Source organism: Phalaenopsis equestris, unplaced genomic scaffold, assembly GCF_001263595.1.
Source record: "Phalaenopsis equestris unplaced genomic scaffold, ASM126359v1 Scaffold000123, whole genome shotgun sequence".
NCBI lineage: Eukaryota > Viridiplantae > Streptophyta > Magnoliopsida > Asparagales > Orchidaceae > Phalaenopsis > Phalaenopsis equestris.
In genome coordinates this window covers 447,941-469,459 of record NW_018164565.1, presented here as the reverse complement: position 1 = coordinate 469,459, position 21,519 = coordinate 447,941, and the positions used below count along the sequence as shown (strand labels likewise).

The following is a 21,519-nucleotide window of genomic DNA, read 5'->3' as shown; positions in this document are numbered from 1 at the left end:
TGATGATATGTCCCATTCAATTTTTTTTTTCAAGTAGTTTTACGTTTGGGATTGTGAAGCTTAAATATTCATGCTTTGATGAATTTTACAACATAATTCTTTTGTGAGATACTTATATATTGATCACCTAAAATACTTATATTTACCAATTAATCATCCCGACGATTTTTTTGAATAGCCTAACAGGCGTATTTAACGGTTCAACCATCAAATTATTAAAATTTTAATAAAAATGAAAAATATGAATTGGGATTTTAACATAAATTTTGATACTTGAGAGAGAATTTGAATAATGGATGAAAGAGGTTGGTTCATTTGTAAATAACAAGTTTTGGGTGGTATGTAGTTGCTTCTTTTTTGTACATTCATCTTTTGCAAAAAAAATTGTGTTTTTTATTTAACATTTAAAGATTAAATATAACGTTTTTATGCTAATCCCTAAGGAGTTTAATATATATATATATATATATATTATAAATTACATGTGAGAAACACGCTAGAATCACCTTTGTCTCCAAATTATGATTAAATCGTAATTCAATAATTTTTAAATACAATCATGGAACAGTAATGATACCCTAATTATGCATCTTCAAACTATCTTCAACCATAACTCGACTAATCTTTCAATAGTCTTTAATTCTTGATTGAGTCATTATTAAATTATCTTTCGGCGTTCATAGAAGATTCAATCAGGTGCAAACTATTCAATCATAGTTCATTTTTGTCGGGCGGGATTGTGTGTGTTGTTCGTATTTTGGAAGTAATTTTAAAATTATGATGAATTATAAGAAAGTGTTCGTGTGCTTTAAAAGAATTTAACAAAATTTATCAGAATTTATTAGACATCCATAGATAAGTATTAAAAAAAATATAAATGAGTATCGAAAGCCTAAAAAATATATAAAAGAGAGACATTTATATTAACTAATATTCTTTTTAAAACTAATTACTTATTAATCAAAATTTTAATTTTAATCAATTATTAGTTATATAAATTTAAAATTAGTTAGAATTTTATTAAAAAGTTAAAATTTTAACTTTTTATTAATTAATTAATATTAAATAATTTCATATTAATTTATCTAATTATAAACAATTGGATAATATATAAATTATTTGTTAATTATTAACCAATTTAAATAATAAAATTATGTTAATAAAAATAAATTAAAATCAGAAATCTATCTTCCTACTCTTCCTGAAACCTATTCCGACATACTCCCCCTCTCCCGGTTCCCCCCAAACTTCCCATCTCTGCCCAAAACCCTTCCTTTTGTCACCACTACTGGTTTTGCTGAAAACCAGCGCCTTCGTGAACGAATCTTCGCCATTCAGTCGCCATTAGAGCTAGCTGGGAAGGAAACGACGGGATCGCGGCTTATAGAGACCCCCGAAACTGCCATCTTTCTCATCCGTCTCCGCTCCTCCCAGGAATAATTGAGAAAGGAAAGGCTGCTCGCGCCATTCTTCCTCTTGGCTCGTCCCGGATTTACTAAATCCACCGATTCACAGGATTTAGTAAATCCCGGATTTTATCGCGAATCGGCGTCATTTTGGGATTTACGGGAGCTCCGGATTTACGGAGGCTTTTTTGGCCTTTTGGCAGGTTTTGGCTTAAATCCTGCATATATCCTGCTTAAAACCGTCTACCAAACAGCTTGATGGAGCTTTTAGAGCAATGGAAGGCCATACTTAAAATTCAGAAATTTCGAAGGGTGGTGTCCTACACTGGCTTCTACTGCTTTGTTACCCTCATCAGCTATGCATTCACTAGCAACACGTAAGAAATTTCAACCCAACCATCCTGAATATCATTAAAATCTCTTTAAAGTATCCTCAGTTTTTCCTCCTTGCACCTTTTTTGGTGGATTACAGAACTAGAGCTGGTTTCTCAAATGCCGACCAGTTTTATGCTTCTTACCCAGCTAGCATTGAGCTTCTTACAGACACAGCAAAGGTGCTTCTCGTTTGTTTATCATACTTTTAGTTGATGCAATTTAGTTTATGTCATATCCTATTAAATCTTTTATATCTTGATTGTAATCTCCCTTTTTTCTTAACTATATTGTAATATAAAGAACCAAGTGAGCACCTAAATTCTGAAAACTGTTGGAGGCACCAAACCAGAAGGTCCATGATGGGAACAAAACTGAGGGTCTGTGTGGGACGAATAAATATTACATCAGCACTACGCACGTAAAAATAACGTGCGTAGCCAATCAAAACACGCCACGACATCTCGCGCGGTAGAGCAAAAAAAACGGCGCAGTAACACGGGGAATATTCCCTCCTGTGTTATTCATGTGTTATTGCGCGTTATTCATGTGTTATTGTGTGTTATTCATGTGTTATTGATGTGTTATTGTGTTATTATAACACCAAGAATATTTTCAGGATACAATAACACATGAATAACACACAATAACACTTGAATAACATGGGAAATATTCCCGACAGAGAAAAAAACGGCGCACACGGGGGAATATTCTCTCCCGTGTTATTCTTGTGTTATTGTGTGTTATTCATATGTTATTCATGTGTTATTGTGTTATTATAACACCAGGAATATTCCCAGGATACAATAACACATGAATAACACACAATAACACATGAATAACACGGGGAGGAATATTCCCCGTGGTACCGCTCCGTTTTTTTCTGCGTCGCGCGGGATATCGTGGCGTGATTTCATTGGGTACGCACGTTCCTCTACGTGCGTAGTACTGATGTAATATTTTTTCGTGTGGGACAGCTGTAACTTATTAAAAACAGTTGTGAAGCTACTGAATAATAATCTGATGCTTAAAAAACTGTGGTGGTTATTATAATTTATTTATTTATTTTTAAAGTCAGATCACAACTAGAAAGCTGCCACCACACCTAGCCAGAAGTAGTGGGAAAATGCAAATTTTAGAGGCAGCTTTTGAGAAAGCTCCTAAAACGCAGTTTACCCAAACAAAAAAACTGCGGTGAAGTGCCGCACTGCCACCGCCAGCGCACCACAGCTTCAAATGGACTCTAAAACTGAAGTTGATTTTGAAAATCTTGGTCTATTTGCTGGTGGAGCCATATGCTTATATTAATGACACATTAATATTTGCCCGATATCATTACATGGAAACTTCTTTGTTTTTCACTTTTTCTTCCTCCCTAGGAGATTTAGCATTTCTATTTCTTTTAACTTACCTTAACGTGTTTTAGTTGAATTTATAACTTGTAGGATTCAATGAGGCGGTGTTTGCAGCTTTAACTTTATTTGATATTTGAACTTTACCTGCCCTTCGTCTAACATTGTAATGCAATGATGTTTTGAATCTATTTAAAATATTAAGGGCTTTGTTGGGATATTTTTGTTTTTTTATTAATTTTTGTATTTGTTTTTTTAAAAATAATTGTTTACTGCATATTTTACCTGCTTTTATTATTTTTAAATATATCAAATTATTTATAAACACACTCAAAATATCATATAGATATTTTTTTAATGTTTTTAAAAACAACCAACACCACCAAATTTATTTTTTTTCAATTCGAAACATAAATAAAATAAAAAAAAAAACAAAAAATGAAATTCATGTAATTGGCCTTTAGTTTATGTGGTTTTTATTCAAAACTGAAATTTTGAAGCATTGAATATTATCAAACATTTTGTTTATTTTTCATATGCCATTTGTGAATTAACTTAATGTTTAGAGAATTTCAATGGTGCAGCTTTATTTGTGGGGTGTTGCCATTTGCAGCTTTGTTGTTTTTACTTGATATTGTGAATTTGCATAGTTTTTATCTAACCATTCACTGCAACTGAGTTTTGGCTTGTTCATTTAAAATTAAAGTTGCACATTTTTTTTATTCTAACCTTTTGTTGTAAACTATTATTATTATTACATATATAATTAGAAAATTAACATTGAAGCATTTCAATGATTTCAGCTTTATAAAGCAGCCCTTGCTAATTGTTTTGAGGTGGAAGAATGGGGACCTATCGAGTTCTCTATAATGGCAAAGCATTTTGAACGCCAAGGAAAACCTCCATATGCATACCATTCTGTAAGTTGAAAGCTTTCCTTGGATAATTTCTTTTATCTATTTAAGTTGGTGAGTACTATCTCTTATAGTATTTATCGATCTAAGTTGTTGATGCTCACCATCTTATTTGTTCAATTACAATCAAGTTATCAAAGGCTTGTTTGGGACCAATTTTATTTTTTGTTTCTAAAAACATATTTATTTAGTGTGTTTTAACATGTTTTTATTTTTATTTCTAAAAATAAATTAATATATTTTCAAAACACTCAAAATAATTTTTAGGTGTTTATGAGTGTTTTTTAAAATAACCACAATTTAATTAATCAGCGAAGCATGTTTTATTTTGAATCAAAACATAAACAAAATAAAATAAAAATAAATAATAGAAAATATAAAATAAAAATAGAAGTAATCCCAAAGGTTCCCTAAAACTATCATAAGTTATTGAGTTAGGCTCAATGTTTTGTTCTGGTGTTGCAACCGTGGATAGACTTAAAAGTGAACTTCTTTCAAAGATTAAGATATGCTTTATAAGTTGATTGCCACATATGCTTTGGAAGTGTCTATGCACTAAATTTTTTTTGGTATTCATTCACAAATCATCTAATAGCTAGGCAGTTTTTAATCACGTGTATTGATATTATATGTCTAATTTTTCTCCATCTTCGATCTGTGTGCAAGATGCTCTCAAGTCTCTCATCTAAGCAGGCTACTTTGAGTGTTGAGGTTGAAAGAGTGATCTTTAGGAGTTCTTGAGGACTTCGCATGCCGCAATCACACCGTTACTGTTCCCGTTAGTTGCAATTGCATGGAGTTCCATTTTTTGGATAGTACCATCTGGTAGGGATGTGCAATGAGTATGACTATCATTGGGAAAACGAGTTGAAATACTTATTTCTTGCTTTTGATTTGATTTATTTATTTAAGCATAAAAAACAATTAGTCCTGTCAATGAGAATCTTTATTAGAAAGGGGATTAGGCTATCCTAATAGGCGTTCAATCTTGTTCACTACAATTCATTTAGGGAAAGTGATTGGACTAAGGTGTGAAACTTGTGACCTTGCTCTGTAGGAAAGACGACACACTTAAAAGCTCACATAATTAACAATTTTAACATGATATTCAAAAATGAGATTTTTGAAAAACTCGAGATGAATTGTGTTTAAGCACTCAATTGACTCACGCAACATTCTAAGACACCTAGATTTAGTGAATTAAGATAAACGACAAAACTCATGTGGGCATTTAAGATTTGTGAAATCAGACAAACTTTTAAGAGATTTTATTTTTATTTGCACAGATGTGTTGTTATAAAAGTATATGCAAATATTTCATTTAAGTCTTTTCTTCGCTAGTACAAATTGATTGCGGATTCGGTGGTGATTAAGGGCATACTAGACTTTGATTGTATATTTGAAGTTATGCGCGTCTCTTTCACTTTGTTCTCAAGTGCTCAAGTGCACCCCCCCCAAAAAAAAAAAAAAAAAAAACCACCACCACCCCCATAATCAGGATTTATTGTTTCAAATAACTTTGATTGTAATTTTAATTGTGCTAGCATATTCACCACAAGTTTCATTCAAGTTTGATGACGAGCCTTCAAGCCTTTTGTAAATTTGGTGCAGGTTCTTTTTAATGCCCCATTTACTCTTATAGGTGAATTAGTGAGTTAGCTATAGATTTTATTCGAGCTCGTTGACGAGTCGTCGAGGCCCTTGAGCATGCAAGATTTCATATTGGGGTCTTAAATTCACCTTTTGTCTGTTATTACAAAAGTGGTGTAGATCTCGTGACGATAAAATAATTGCAATTTTCATATTTCTTTTTAATTATTTTTTCACTTGTTAAGTTCACTTAAGTTTTATTTGTTACGGGTATGTTAAGTACAAAATTTGACAGTATTTCGACAGCCTCCTGGTGTCATCTTTATGAGGATGTTATATTGGGAAAGTTGAGTCTAACCTTTACGCCCTTACAGGCATGTATGGCAGGTGTCGTGAGATTGCGGCCGAAATATTTGAAACCCACCACACTCTTAAAGACATGTATGGGATACCTGCAAGCATATGTTAGTGCACATAGATCTATATCCCCCATGTTGTGTCGTGAACGTTGTCAACGAATCTTTTCTGCCACGCTCTTAAAAGCTCGCACAAGTTCGCTAGCCTTGGCATACACGACACAAATAGGATGCGTTGCAAATGTCACATATGAGCTTCCCCTGCTACACTTTTAAAAATATGTACGCACATCACACGTGCCACAAACGCGATATTGAGAGTTTAGAAGCACCACCTTTTTATACCTTATGAAATTGGCGTGACGTGGCGATGATGCAGGAATTTTGATCTCTTTCTCTCTGTATCTCTATTTCTCTCTCTTATTTTGCTCATAGGTCAACAAGGAGTAGTAGGTTTGTGGAACAGTGGCCGAAGGGAAAGACATGCAGAAGAAAGAGAAGAAGATGCCAGCGGGGGGATTCACGTGGGATGGCAGAGTAGGCTGGCGTCCAGTTTGGTTGAGAGGGAAAATCAGACTGTAGAAATCAAAAGGGAGAGGTGGAGAGCTTGGCGTTATGTGGGGTTGCCAAAGAAGGATTTCACTTGGGTGTTGTCGGCGATAGAAGTTCCAATGGGGGGAGACTAGATTTATGGTGAGGGGCTATCAGTGTGCGATTTCTGTAGCCGGAGGCGCCGAGTAGCAGCAACTTGGGAGCATTGGGTGAGGGGCTTGAAGGAACAAAGAGGAAAGGCTACCTACTGCGAGGTGATCTCCAACAAATGTAGTGAGTTGCGAATGGGGAGCTAGTGCTGGTTGGCAGGGCACTATTGAGAAAGTTGATGGGGGACTCATACATCGATGTTCGAGATGTATGAGCTCCAAACAAGTCATTGTGGCACTCAATACTGATCAAATTTCATTGAGCGGACTCGATATGGAGGTCAACAAGCGCGACAATTGGAGGGATGGAACGAGCCACAGTAGGAGGAATGTGACGACGTGTGATTTAAGACTGTAAAAAAGTGATTCGAAGGATTTTTTCCTGAAATAAGGAACCATGATTAATGGGAACCTCTGACTGAGGGTGTATGTCAATGTCTTTTGTTGTTTTCGCCTTCTAGGTGAAAGACAATTCAGTACCCTATGGGGACGGTTGAACTGATTTTGGGATGAGATAGACTTATAGAAGAAAAGAAATCAATACAGGTTGATGGAGGGAACTCAACCCTCTCTTAATGGGTGGAATGAATTTTGGTTGAGAAAAATAGGGAAAAAACTCATGCTCAAGGAAGCTGAAGATGTCGATCTTTGAAGGAGAGGATTCTTATAGTTGGGTTCATCGTATGGAGAGATACTTTGCTATTAATAGACTGACAAATGAAAATTTGATGACAATGATCTTTTGTTTGGTAGGGAAGGCTCTAGTGTGGTATGAAGAACGATCTCAATCAATCAGACTATAGGAAGAATTCAATGTTCAATTGTCGAACATTTCAGAACCACGGGGGATGAGGATTTACACAAGCTATTTTTCTGCATTGGTTTAGGAAGGGTCTGTCATGGATTATAGGGAGAAATTTGAAATGTTGTTCAACCGTTTGAGAGAGATCAAAAGAAGTGCTGGAATGAAACTTCACGAAGGGGTTGAGGCTAGATATTCGACCAGTGCTTCGTCTGATGAGACCGTGAGGATCGAGGAAAAATATGAAATTAACACAATTGATTCAAGATAAAAAATGCAATGGAATGGGCTAATAGGAGCAACACAAGTGGAGTGCCATACCCAAATGATACAACCATGATGGTACCGAAAAGTCAAAAAGTGGGATTCCATAGGGAGGCTCCACAAGACAGGAATAATGTGCCACAATATGGGGTGACATTCAAATGCCTTACGGAGACTGTTGTTTATGATAAATAAGCTAAGGGGTTATATTTTTGGTGTGACGAGAAGTTTATCCCATGACACTGTTGCAAGGATTGAACCTTATAGGTTCTTACAATGCGCGATGATGAGGAGGTAGGGGCTGAAGAAACAATGGAGATTGTTGTGGAGTAACACCCTCACTTAGATATGACAGGAGTCTCCTTGAACTCGACGGTGGGGTTCACACTGTACCACACTATGAAACTTTGGTGATAGATCAGAGAGCAGGACGCAGTGATGTTTGTAGATAGTGGGGCCACCCACAACTTCATCTCCACTTAAGTAGTGTAGCAATTGGGGCTTGATATGGTCGAGATAGGAAGCTTTGGAGTAATGAGACATGAGGGGAAGAGCAAGGGGATTCACATGAGCTGATTTTGAAATTGTAGAATATTCAAGTGGTTGAGACTTTCTTCTCTTGGATTTAGGGAGCAGTGATCATATATTGGGTATGAAATGATTACAATCCTTAGGGGAGACTAAGATGAATTGAAAACTTTTGGCAATGAAGTTTTAGGATGTAGACAAGATAGTAGTGTTTCATGCTGATCCTAGTTTGTGCAAGATTTTGGTGACGCTCAAGACCATGGTTAGGGAAATTCAGGATGCAAGGATGAGATTCTTGATCAGTTGCTTAGTATGGAGAAGACACATAATACGAAGTTGATAGAGATTACATCACCTTTCCAAAAACTCTTACAAAAGTTTGCAAAAATTTTCAGTTGCTTTGTTGATTGGCTCTTTGGAAGGAACACGGGTATGCAATAACCCCGAGGTTGGGGGTCTCTCACATCAGCGTGCGCTCATACCGTTGCCTCCAAATGTAGAAGGACATCATCGAGAGATTGATCCAAGAGATGTTGGCGGAATTGAAGGGATATTTATTGAAAGCGCAATAACTCATGAAGAAATAAACAGACTGGAATCAAAGAGATATGCAATTTGCAGTAGGAGATAGGGTATACTAAAACTTTGGCTTTAATGGCAGAAGTCATTGCCCAGATGCAGGAATGAGAAGCTCTCCCCACTCTATTTTGGTCCTTATGAGATAAATGACCTCATCGGGGTGGAGGCTTATTGTTTAAAGTTGTCGCATTCGTCGATGCTCCATCTTGTGTTTCACGTATCACAACTGAGACATGCTATTGGTGATAATGTATCTTCTTTTTCATTTCCCACTACTTTGACGGAGGGTATAGAAATTTTCTTGGATCCACTTGAGTTAATAGGGGTGCTTCAGGAATCAATAGTTTGGAAAAACAACTGATTTAATGAAAAGGATTTCTAGATTGTGACACTATGTGGGAGCTACACGATTTGGTTTAACATCAATTTCTCTTCCACTTTGAAGAATGTGTCTTTTTGAGAGGAGGGTAATATTAAACTGTCGCCTACAACTCTGTCCACCCTGTGCTCCATTAAGTTGACGTCGAGCCTGCCAAATAATTTGAATACCTATGTTAGATGCAAGATTAAAAGGGCAATTTAGTCATTTGTTGGTTGTTATTGTGAGATATCAATAAGGCTTAATATATTTAGGATTATGTCATGTGTGATTGTTGTACTTAAGGTTAGGGTTTGGGAGAGAATTAATTTTATTTTTTATGAATTTCTGAATTGTATCGTTTTGATTTTGTACCGACAGAATAAAATCTATTATTTCTACCCTAATATCTGCAAAACTTTTCTCGTTCCTATCACCACTCTATCACATGCTTACCTAAACTCAAGCATTGGCATTTTGACTCGATCTTCTTACCTCTCCTTCACAAGACCATTCAGTGCTTTGCATTATTTGAAGGTTTGGATACCTTTAAATTGGGGCATTTACATGCATACCACACAATTTTTTTCACATTCATATATCTAACATCTAAAGTTTAATATTTACATTCAAAACACTCAAATAAGTAACATCACATAAAAAATACAACTTTTATTAACCCTCTAAAAGTCAAACGCATCTTTTTATGCATAGGTTTATATCGCCGATGTGTTATAAATATAAATATCAAACTTTAGGTACTAGATATGCAAATCCATGAGAATTGTGTGGCTTTTATGTAAATTTCTCTTCTAAAATTTGTGCAAGGATAACTTACGGTGTATAATATACTACAAATTATTAAAAATTGAAGGTTTGAATACTGTGCATTGTTATACAAAGCTTTTGTTTTTTTCGTCTTATGAATTAAAAATATGGTTATGCAATATGGGTTTCCAGTTTTGGGATATAGTATCTTTGTTGAATAACCCACATTTCAGGGTTTTATAGATATATATGTTTAGTATGTGCAACAACAACAACAAGTCTTTATCCCCCTTGTTCATCCGCCTAAATAGGGTCAGCTATATGAATCGTTGTTCTCCATTGTGTCCTATTGAGTGCCATATTTTCATTTAATTATAATAAATTAAGATCAACTTTTATACAACATGCCCAATTCTTTTTAGGTCTACCTCTATCTTTCTTAACATAAGTCATATCTAAAGCATTCTCTCTCCTAATTTGGTCATCAGATGGTTGACGTTTAATTTAACCAAACCACCTAAGACACTCTCTAATCTTGTTTTTCACTGGAGCCGCTCCAACCCTTTCACGGATATATTTTTTCGCATATTGTCTCTTAGGTGTAAAGCCACACATCCATTTGATCCTTCTCGTCTCAGCAACTCTTAAGTTTGTGCCTCTCTTTTACAAGCCAGCATTCTGTGCCATAAAATATTATAGGTCTCACCACTATGTTATAAAATTTCCTTTGAGTGTAAGCTGTACTTTTCTATCACCCAATCGGCTGAATGCAATCCTCCACATCAACCATCAATTTGAATTCTACTAATAACATTCTTATCTATATCACGATTACTTTGAACAATAGACCTGAGATATCTAAAACCTTCACCCCTAATGATTTAGTCACTTATTGTTACAATCCCGTCATTAGATTTACTACTACTAAAATTATAATAGAATTGTTAATAATTATCTCTTGTTCATTAAAATTCAATTTCACTCGGATGACATGCAAAACATCAGCAATCACTGCTACAGGAAAAGGTGGGAATCATTAAACAAAATTGGAAATGAGAGGAAAAGAAAAGATAAAATTAGTTCTATTAACACGATGAATTTCTCGTAAATTTACTCATTTTGATACGCACTCAGAATACCCAAGTACCTGGAAGTTAAAGCTTATAAATAGAGTACAATTGGATGGTGTTTGAAAAACTTAGGATTTGTTTGGGATTTTTTTTTTTCCCTTTGTTTTTTAAAAAATATATTTGTTTAGTGTATTGTATATATTTTTATTTTGGGGCATTTACCTATAGAGCACATAATTATTATGTATTTACTTATCTCACACCGAAACTTTTATATTTACACACAACACTCAAATCTTTGATATCACTTTAAAAATAGCACTATTATCAGTTTTAAAATTGAAATCACATTTTCATGCATATATTTAAACTTGTAAAGTGTTATGCATGAAAATATGAATGTTTAGGTTTGAGATATGTAAAACCATAAGAATTGTATGCCTTCCTTTTTTCGTTTTCTATCAAAATGGTTGAGGAAACAAATGGAGAAATGCCATCTTTTGTATCCTTCGTGTAACGTTACACACATCACTCAAATCTTTGACATCACATTAAAAATAGCACTATTATCACTTTGAAATTTGAAATCACATTTTAATGCATAGATTTAAAATTGTAAAGTTTTATGCATGGAAATATGAAAGTTTAGGTATGAGATATGTAAACGCATATGAATTGTGTGTTGCATATGAAATGGCATCTTTTGAGTCATGTAACGTGGTGGTTGTTTAGTTGTTTTTGTTTGTCTGTTATCTTTCAAGTTAGTTTTTGGACAGATGGAACTTAATTAATTCCTTTTACTTGGATGATTGAAGTTGATATTAAACCCAATTTAACGGTATTGATATATATCATCCCTGACTTGTTCTTCAGCAATATATGGCGCATCTTCTTTCTCATGGCCAACTTAATGATGGTAGCAGCCCGCAATGAGAGATGCGCACTCCACACTTCTGCTGTATAATTTATCGAATATATCTCAAGTTTTTGATTCTGTAAAGTTTTAAGGCTTTTATTATTGACTGAAAACTTCATTACAGACAGATTTTGCTCAGAGATAAATTAACAGTGAAAATGGCTGCTGAGAGAGAAATTATCAGTGAAAATGGTCGTCTATGATGGGAGGATGTAACATGCTATTATTTGTCTTCTGAAGTTATTCTATGCTATTATCTTGTGAATTTGCATAAAAGCAGGAGGATTTGCTTGTATTGCTTCACCATTAATAATATGTGGATGCAACAGTGTATTGTACTTGTTTTTTCTTGCACATTATCCACTTATTTTTATCAACTCAATAATTTGATTGTAATTTATATAATTAAATTAGGGGGTGTACATGCATTCCACTCAATTTTATGTATTTGCATATATGAGACCTAAATTCTATTTTTTATAATTATATCAATCAAAATTTTAAGCTTACATAAAAAAAAATTACTATTTTAATATTTAAAATGTGAAATATATTTTTTATGGACGTATATGTGAAATTTGAAGTTTAGGAAACAGATGTAATATATAAGAATTCATTGGGTGCATGTGAATTTATCTTAAATAAATTCAATATTTTATTTAGAAGAATTAAGTATTGATTATGTTAACATGATTTTTTTTTTGTGATGCGTGCTTGTATGTAAATATATTATCTCAAATTTTTAGGGGGTGCGCATATCTATCAGTGATATCATATAAGATATGCATTTAATATTTAAAATTTATTATTTTTCTATATAATATTAAATTATAAATTACTTTAAAATAACATAAATATTAATATATGAAAGTAAAATATATTTATTACGTATATGATTAAGTCTCCTTCACTACAGGGATCATTAGATGTTAAAATATTATGAAACTAAATATAAAAAAATTTACAAGAAAATTTTTATAATATTAATTTAGGGTCTGTTAAGTACAGTTTATTAAAAAGTTTCAGCTTATTAAAAAGTAATTTTGAAGATATTGAATGATAATTTGATGCTCAAAAAGTCGTGATGTTTAAAAAGTTGTGGTGGATATTATGAATTTTTTTCATTTAAAAGCCTAAAAAAATTATCACTGCATCTAGTTTATGGAAAAATGCAGATCTCACGGACATTTCTTTTTACTAAAATACAATTTATTAAAATAGATAAAATTGCGATGGCACCACCATCTCATCGCCGCCCCAAAAGGAAGAAAAATTTGCGTACATATGACGTACCAAGCGTTGCGTATGTCAGGTTGGTTATATGAAGGGTATTGAGGATTATATCCACGTTATATCCCATGTAACCTTCCTACAACTTACCTGTAAACTACTTGTAACATAAAAACAGAAGCGCAAAACTTATTAGTTATAGATAGATTATAAATATGTCGTGCGATAGACGTACTCAGCGCTGCGTACGATATTGGGTTATACCGAGGGCACAAGGGGGTTACATTCGCGGTATAACCCCTTGTAACCTCCCTATAACATTCTGTAACCTAAAATAAGTTTTGCGTTTCTGTTATCATATGTTAAGAATTTATTTGTATGTTACAGATAAGTTACAGAATGTTACAGGGACTTTACAAGAATTTTGTACCCTCGATATAACTTCAATAAGCAACACTGAATGCCTCTCCATGACACCCAAAATTCTTTCCCGCAAAAGACCATTAAAAATCCTGAAAGAATTTATACCAAGCCTCCTGGATCCCGATCCTTGCATCATGAGGGCAATCGTCCAGCGTGTGCTCTCAGCCGGCGTCGAGGTCGGAATCACTTCTCTTATATTCTCTCCACCATTTTATTCTCGAATCCCCGTTCTTTATTCTTTATTGATTGATAGTGTAGGTCGAAGGGCGTCTCGTATCAGAGATCGGTCCGGGCCTTCTCGTACTCGTCGGCATCCACGAATCCGACGGCGAAGCTGATGCAGATTATATGTGCGCTTTTTTTCTGCTCTGATTTACCACTTTTTTTTTTTTTCTCTCTGGAGCTATAAATTGTGGGACTTTTGGTTGCCTTGTTGTACCTTGTGGGTTTTCTGTGAAGCATAATTATTCAATGGCTGCTATGATTATAAATATAGATTTATGAGGTGTGTAGAAAAAACTTCATTTTTCCTCTGGAACTTCTGTGCTTGTTGGAGGCTGAATTCTTCGGTTGCAGTACAAAGAGATACTATAAATTCAAGTCGTCTTATTCTACTGATCTCATGTATGCATCTTTATTCATGTTGTTTCTTTTCTAGTACTTTTTCTTTTGCTTTCTTTGTGATTAGTTTTATAAGTGATTATTTTTACCAAAACTGCTTCAATTGGATTTTTTAAGCTTTGGTGTATTTCTTAATCTATGTTTTTGGTTTTTATTTTTTTATTTTTTGAGTTCTTTTTAGTTTAGATGATCATTATATTACATTTATTTCATTCAATGCAACAAAGTTCATCAACATAGTTGTACCAAAAAAAGCCCATCTTCAAATGTGAAATGTTAAATTGAGTTTAATCTAGGAATATAATGAAGTATTGCTTATGTCTTCACTATTGAATCCAATGTTTTGAGAATTTAAATGTGATTTTAACTAAGCCATGTTGTTTCTGTTCCAGGCTTTTTCCCTCCACTGATGGTTTCTTAGTATTATGATATATTTGAATAACCAATTTTACTCTGCAATGCAGTTGTAGGAAGGTTTTGAATATGAGGCTTTTTCCTAACGAGAAGAGTGGAAAAGCATGGGATCAAAGTGTAAGTTGTTCATCCGAATTATTTTAGTCCATGCACTGCAGCAACCTGGGCTTTTTATTACATAGAATTCAATTACTCCTCCATTTTGCTTTGCTGGTAGTTCTTTTAGAGTTGTATCTTAATTGTAAAAAATGGTGTAGTTTTGTTGAAAGCATTTTACTTAATGTGCAGGTGATGCAGCGCAATTTCGGAGTTTTATTGGGTACCTAACAAGATTCTATATTTCCAAGTGAATCTCTTTTGATGTTTAAAATATAGTTGGGCTGATTATAGCAGAGATTGTTTTGCTTCTTATAATTTCTTTGATCTCTTTTTCCATTCTTATAGTGAGCCAATTTACCCTGTATGGTATTCTTAAGGGCAACAAGCCGGACTTCCATGTAGCAATGCCACCTAACAAAGCAAAAGAATTTTATGCATCTCTTGTTGAAAAGTTTCGAAAATCATATACAGCAGATGTGGTTAAAGGTAATTAATCCAAACCAAATTTGGATGAAGCGGAAAATTTACATTGCTGTCTCTTACATGATTTACATGAACAAAATTTTGATGATCATCAAGAAACACTCGAATTTGACTAGTTGACCAGTTAGAAATGATATATGTGTTAATTTGACAAATATACTACCATTTGATACCAAAGTTAACCAAAACCACAATAGACTACAAATATTATTACTGAAAAGAACAATGACAATTACAACCAACAGACAAAAAGGGAAATAAGAATTCCAGACACGATACTCAACTCAACTAGATGTGTATCCCAAAAGGGAAGGTGGGTGGCTATGCTGGATATACGAGAGTTTGGTGGTGAGTTGCAGATTGGGAAGATGTGAGGGGGTGGTGGCTTGTAGGTGGGAGGATGGGGCTTTGGTGGGGTTGACTGGGAAAGGGAGAATGGTTGGCTAGAGGGATGGTAGGGACAGGAGGACAACAAGGAGGGCTGTCCTGTGGTTTCTGTAGCGAGGAGAGGGGACGACGACCTTGGGAAGAGGGGAATTGCCAGAAAGACAACAATCGTGGCTGTTTTGGGCGGCTGCAATGAGAAAAGGGGGTTGTGGCAACAAAGGGATGGATGCAGGGGCAAGGAGAGTTGTAGATAATCACCATCTCAGGACGAGTTATAGCCAAAACACCTTCCCGTCTTTGGATACAACCTTAGAAAGGAGAAATTGGGACGCCGATAACTGTCCTCACAAGAACACAAAAACTTCCCTAAAATGCAAAATCAACATATTTATAGACTTAAGGTAAATAGGAGTGGACCCCACTTCAAATAGGAGAGAAATCCACATGAAAGGCCGACCGACCCTCCTAGACCATTTCAAGCCATGACTCCCGATATAGTTCATGGTACTGTAGCAGAAGTCACAGAAGCATGCGGGAAGCTCTCTATCCTGCATCATCATTGTTTCTATTCCTTGTTGTTTTCCTCTTTTCTATTTGAAAATAACTATCTTTCCTTTTCCGTGAATCATTTGAGAATTCTACAGACCTAATTGAAGAATTATATGAATACCTAAATCAAATATTATATCACACTAATAGCACTGCATATAACCATTAAAAACTATTAGAGAGAAATCTAATCTGACAAATTATGTTGCCCGAATTACTTACTCTTGCCTCCTCAGCGTGGAGTAATATCTTGACATATATTCTAAATATAACCACTCGAGGATCTGAATTGGCTAGCACAATAGAAACATAAAATTTGTTATGGTATCTTATTTGACATGTATTCTGAGGGTCTGCATTAGTGATTGGATATGCATAACAAGTACACTAAAAATCCTGAAATGAATAGATAAACAATGTTTATATATATTTCATGGCATTGCTTCTATTGATTTATCAAGACATGTAAGGATGTTGCTAATTTTTTAATCATGCAATCTTTAAATCTGCAACAAAGCATGTACAATTTTATTTATAAAACTCTTAGTTAAAGAAAACTATATAAAAAAAACATTGTTCAACATTCTCCCTCCAAAATTTTTCTCCACAATAAAGAGACGAGCTAACAATTCGACTTTTTAGAATAACTGAAAACCAGTTCTCACATACTTATCCTAATAAAATAATAAAACAAAGAAATCTGAAACAAACAGATGAACATTGCTCATACATAATTCATCTCATTGCTTCTGCTGATTCATTGCTTCTACTGGTGGTAGGGAGGGGAGTCTTTGGCGGTTGAGTGACTGACTGGGAAAGGGAGAATGGTTGGCTAGAGGGATGGTAGGGACAGGAGGACAACAAGGAGGGCTGTCCTGTGGTTTCTGTAGCGAGGAGAGGGGACGACGACCTTGGGAAGAGGGGAATTGCCAGAAAGACAACAATCGTGGCTGTTTTGGGCGGCTGCAATGAGAAAAGGGGGTTGTGGCAACAAAGGGATGGATGCAGGGGCAAGGAGAGTTGTAGATAATCACCATCTCAGGACGAGTTATAGCCAAAACACCTTCCCTTCTTTGGATACAACCTTAGAAAGGAGAAATTGGGACGCCGATAACTGTCCTCACAAGAACACAAAAACTTCCCTAAAATGCAAAATCAACATATTTATAGACTTAAGGTAAATAGGAGTGGACCCCACTTCAAATAGGAGAGAAATCCACATGAAAGGCCGACCGACCCTCCTAGACCATTTCAAGCCATGACTCCCGATATAGTTCATGGTACTGTAGCAGAAGTCACAGAAGCATGCGGGAAGCTCTCTATCCTGCATCATCATTGTTTCTATTCCTTGTTGTTTTCCTCTTTTCTATTTGAAAATAACTATCTTTCCTTTTCCGTGAATCATTTGAGAATTCTACAGACCTAATTGAAGAATTATATGAATACCTAAATCAAATATTATATCACACTAATAGCACTGCATATAACCATTAAAAACTATTAGAGAGAAATCTAATCTGACAAATTATGTTGCCCGAATTACTTACTCTTGCCTCCTCAGCGTGGAGTAATATCTTGACATATATTCTAAATATAACCACTCGAGGATCTGAATTGGCTAGCACAATAGAAACATAAAATTTGTTATGGTATCTTATTTGACATGTATTCTGAGGGTCTGCATTAGTGATTGGATATGCATAACAAGTACACTAAAAATCCTGAAATGAATAGATAAACAATGTTTATATATATTTCATGGCATTGCTTCTATTGATTTATCAAGACATGTAAGGATGTTGCTAATTTTTTAATCATGCAATCTTTAAATCTGCAACAAAGCATGTACAATTTTATTTATAAAACTCTTAGTTAAAGAAAACTATATAAAAAAAACATTGTTCAACATTCTCCCTCCAAAATTTTTCTCCACAATAAAGAGACGAGCTAACAATTCGACTTTTTAGAATAACTGAAAACCAGTTCTCACATACTTATCCTAATAAAATAATAAAACAAAGAAATCTGAAACAAACAGATGAACATTGCTCATACATAATTCATCTCATTGCTTCTGCTGATTCATTAAAACAAATAAAGATGTTAACTTACCTATCATGCATACTTCAACTGTACAACAAAACATATGCAATTTTTTTAAAAAAAGTTTTAGCTGTAGAAAAGAAAACAACACTCAACATTCTGAGCAATTCAACCTACATAATTAGTTAGAAAAATAAAAAACAAGTGCTCATATAATTATTCAAACAAAATAAACCAACGAATATATCCGAAACAAATAGATGAGCATTGCTCATATATATTTTACCCCATTGTTTCTACTAATTGATCATGACAGGTAATGATATTACTAACTTATCAATCATACAAACTTTTAAATGTATAGCGAATCATTTACAATTATATTTATAAAAGTCACATATAAATTTTAAAAAAGAAACAGTGCTTAAAATTTTGAGCAATTCAAGCAGTATAATTCATCTAGAAAATTGTAAATAAGTGCTCATATAATTATCCAAACAAAATGAATCAACAGAGATATTTGAAATAAATAGATGAGCATTGCTCGTATATATTTCACCCCATTGCTTCTATTGATTGATCGTGACAGGTAAAAATGCTGTCAACTTATCTATCATGCAAACTTTTAAATGTGCATCAAATTATATGCAATTTTGTTTATAAAAGTCTCAAATAAACTTAAAAAAAGAAGCATTGCTCAACTTTTCCCCAAGATATTACTCCACACTAAGCAGGAGGCAAGAGCAAGCAATTCAGGTAGCATAATTTGTCAGAAAAACTGAAAAAAGTTCACATATCTATCCAAATAAAATAAACCAATAAAGAAATCTGAAATAAACAGATGAACATTGCGCATATATATTTCATCCCATTGCTTATATTAATTGATCAAAACATGTAAAAATACGAGAGAAATAGATGAGCATTGCTTATCAATCATGCAAACTTTTAAATGTATAGCAAATCATTTACAATTCTATTTATAAAATTTACATATAAATTAAAAAAAAGGAAACAATGCTCAACATTTTGAGCAATTCAGGCAGTATAATTCATCTAGAAAATTGAAAATAAGTGCTCATATAATTATCCAAACAAAATGAATCAACAAAGATATTTGAAACAAATAGATGAGCATTGCTCGTATATATTTCACCCCATTGCTTCTATTGATTGATCATGATAGGTAAAGATGCTGCCAACTTATCTATCATGCAAAATTTTAAATGCGCATCAAATTTTATGCAATTTTGTTTATAAAAGTCTCAGATAAACTTAAAAAAAGAAGCATTGCTCAACTTTTCCCCTAATATATTACTCCACACTAAGCAGGAGGCAAGAGCAAACAATTCAGGTAGCATAATTTGTCAGAAAAACTGAAAAAAGTTCACATATCTATCTAAATGAAATAAACCAATAAAGAAATCTGAAACAAACAGATGAACATTACTCATATATATTTCATCTCATTGTTTCTATTAATTGATCAAAACATGTAAAAATTCCGTTAACTTATCTATCATGCAAATTTCAATTGTACAACAAAGCACATACAATTTTACTTGTAAAAGTATCATATAAAGTAAAGAAAATAAACAGTGCTCAACTAAGCAGTGCTCAACATTCTCTTCTCAAAATATTACTCCACATTGAGGATGATGCAATGACAAACAATTCGGTCAGTATAATTTTTCAGAAAAACTGAGAACCAATGCTTATATAATTATGCAAACAAAATAAATCAACAGAGATCTAAAATAAACAAGTGAACATTGCTCATATATATTTCACCCATTGTTTCTATTGATGGATCAGAGTAGGTAAGGATGCTGCTAAATAATCTATCTTGCAAACCCCAACTTTGCATCAAAACATATGCAATATGTTTAGAATATTGCATATAAATGCCAAAATTTTCACAGAGGAGAAAAGAAACGCAAAGATAAGAATCAAATACAACAACAACAACAACAACAACAAAGCCTTAATCCCACTACGTGGGGTCGGAGGAATCTAATGAAGCTAAAAAAAAAAAATCAAAGCGGAGAAAACTTCATTGAAAGGTTGCAGCAGCGCCGAATGGAGGGAGAGGAATGGAACTAGATTTTAGCCCTAGCGATGCGGGTGGGAAATGAAGAGTTGCGAGGGTATATGCGTAGATGTGAAGTGAGATTATCAGAAATCTGAAGGGGCAATGACGTCAAAGGCACTCTGCAACGGAGCTCTGGTTGCGGACCGCACCCTCCCTCTTCCGTTTCCGCATTCGACTTGATGCGGCCTCCTACCGGCGTAACGCTGGCGATAAAAGGGGAAACAAACGCTACTTCTGCTTCTTCAAGATGTAAAAGCCGCAGCAACGGAGTCCCAAACGGGCCCTATTAGGTTTAGGATGTGTTTTGTATGAATGATTAGTTTCTTCTAATGGATTCTGTCAAAAACAAAAATTGCCATGCGTATGAAATATTAACATTTGTTCAGAAATTATGGTCCAATCTGACTTGGGCTAACGCAAAATATCTCATTCAGCTGATTCAACTAGACCATCTTGTTTTGATAACTTGGAGCTGAAATGGGTGCTCAATCAGCACCAACTTAATTGGAAGAAGTTCAGCCTAACCAAGAATTATGCCAACTCTTTGTTTCAAAGATAACGAGTATCAGATCTATTGAACCAATAATCGACTCTTTTGTGTTGCAGTTTTAATTAAATTAATTCGTGAAGCTGAACAAAAGCATAGAACCCATTCATAGGAATTCAAAAGGTCCAAGTAACTCAATTACTTAGCAATTATTACTATTAAGTACTGTACATTGAATTCATTGGGAAGGACTGAAACTTTAAAGACCAAATGTCACCGTCATCAAAGTTATAAATTATGGAGAGCTGAAGTTTTTCAATTCCTTGGGTCCTATTATTCTTGGCTGCTAGTTCAGGATCTTCTTGGGAGTTTTCCTTACTTCTGGATATGTGGGCACCTATATATCACAACTCGATGTTTATAAAATACCAACAAAAGAATCATTCATCTTCATATTATCCGCGTAGTAGCTCTCTTGGCAGGCTCACCCTATCTATATTCTGGCTGCTAGTCACTGTTAGGTTTAATGCTAAATTTATTATTTGTAGATTAGTAAATGCAGTATTTTTTGAAATGTTTGAACCGTTTTATTGTATTTTTGACCCTTGATTGCTCCAATTGCTATAATCTTAATCCATCCTTTTGATTTCATTGGGCAGATGGTATTTTTGGTGCAATGATGAAGGTAACTTCAAGTGCTGGAAAGTTATATATA

The 21,519-nt window shown here is 34.3% G+C and overlaps 2 protein-coding genes across 8 annotated transcripts in view; both read left to right on the top strand.

The window, feature by feature from the left end:
* The first annotated feature begins 1,190 nt into the window (after nucleotides 1–1,190).
* Nucleotides 1,191–12,348, top strand: LOC110021210. Of its 3 annotated transcripts, none has more exons than XM_020719619.1 (5): nucleotides 1,191–1,449; nucleotides 1,610–1,783; nucleotides 1,879–1,960; nucleotides 3,934–4,050; nucleotides 11,934–12,348. In XM_020719619.1, the coding sequence occupies exons 2-5, from the start codon at nucleotides 1,665–1,667 to the stop codon at nucleotides 11,991–11,993; spliced, it is 378 nt and encodes a 125-aa protein (XP_020575278.1). In that variant the 5' UTR covers nucleotides 1,191–1,449; nucleotides 1,610–1,664; the 3' UTR covers nucleotides 11,994–12,348. The 3 variants fall into 3 exon arrangements, with proteins under 3 accessions (XP_020575278.1, XP_020575279.1, XP_020575277.1); XM_020719620.1 differs by having other exon boundaries at nucleotides 1,191–1,783; nucleotides 11,934–12,018; nucleotides 12,101–12,347; XM_020719618.1 differs by having other exon boundaries at nucleotides 1,191–1,783.
* Nucleotides 12,349–13,691: 1,343 nt separating this feature from the next.
* Nucleotides 13,692–21,519, top strand: part of LOC110021195 (D-tyrosyl-tRNA(Tyr) deacylase) — a 34,380-nt gene continuing 26,552 nt past the window's right edge. For all 5 annotated transcript variants that reach the window (XM_020719603.1, XM_020719602.1, XM_020719601.1 and 2 more), the window contains exons 1-6: nucleotides 13,692–13,805; nucleotides 13,888–13,979; nucleotides 14,715–14,781; nucleotides 14,953–14,983; nucleotides 15,109–15,249; nucleotides 21,464–21,489. In XM_020719603.1, coding sequence (XP_020575262.1) covers nucleotides 13,764–13,805; nucleotides 13,888–13,979; nucleotides 14,715–14,781; nucleotides 14,953–14,983; nucleotides 15,109–15,249; nucleotides 21,464–21,489 — 399 coding nt within the window. In that variant the 5' untranslated portion in view covers nucleotides 13,692–13,763. The remainder of the gene's footprint in view (nucleotides 13,806–13,887; nucleotides 13,980–14,714; nucleotides 14,782–14,952; nucleotides 14,984–15,108; nucleotides 15,250–21,463; nucleotides 21,490–21,519) is intronic.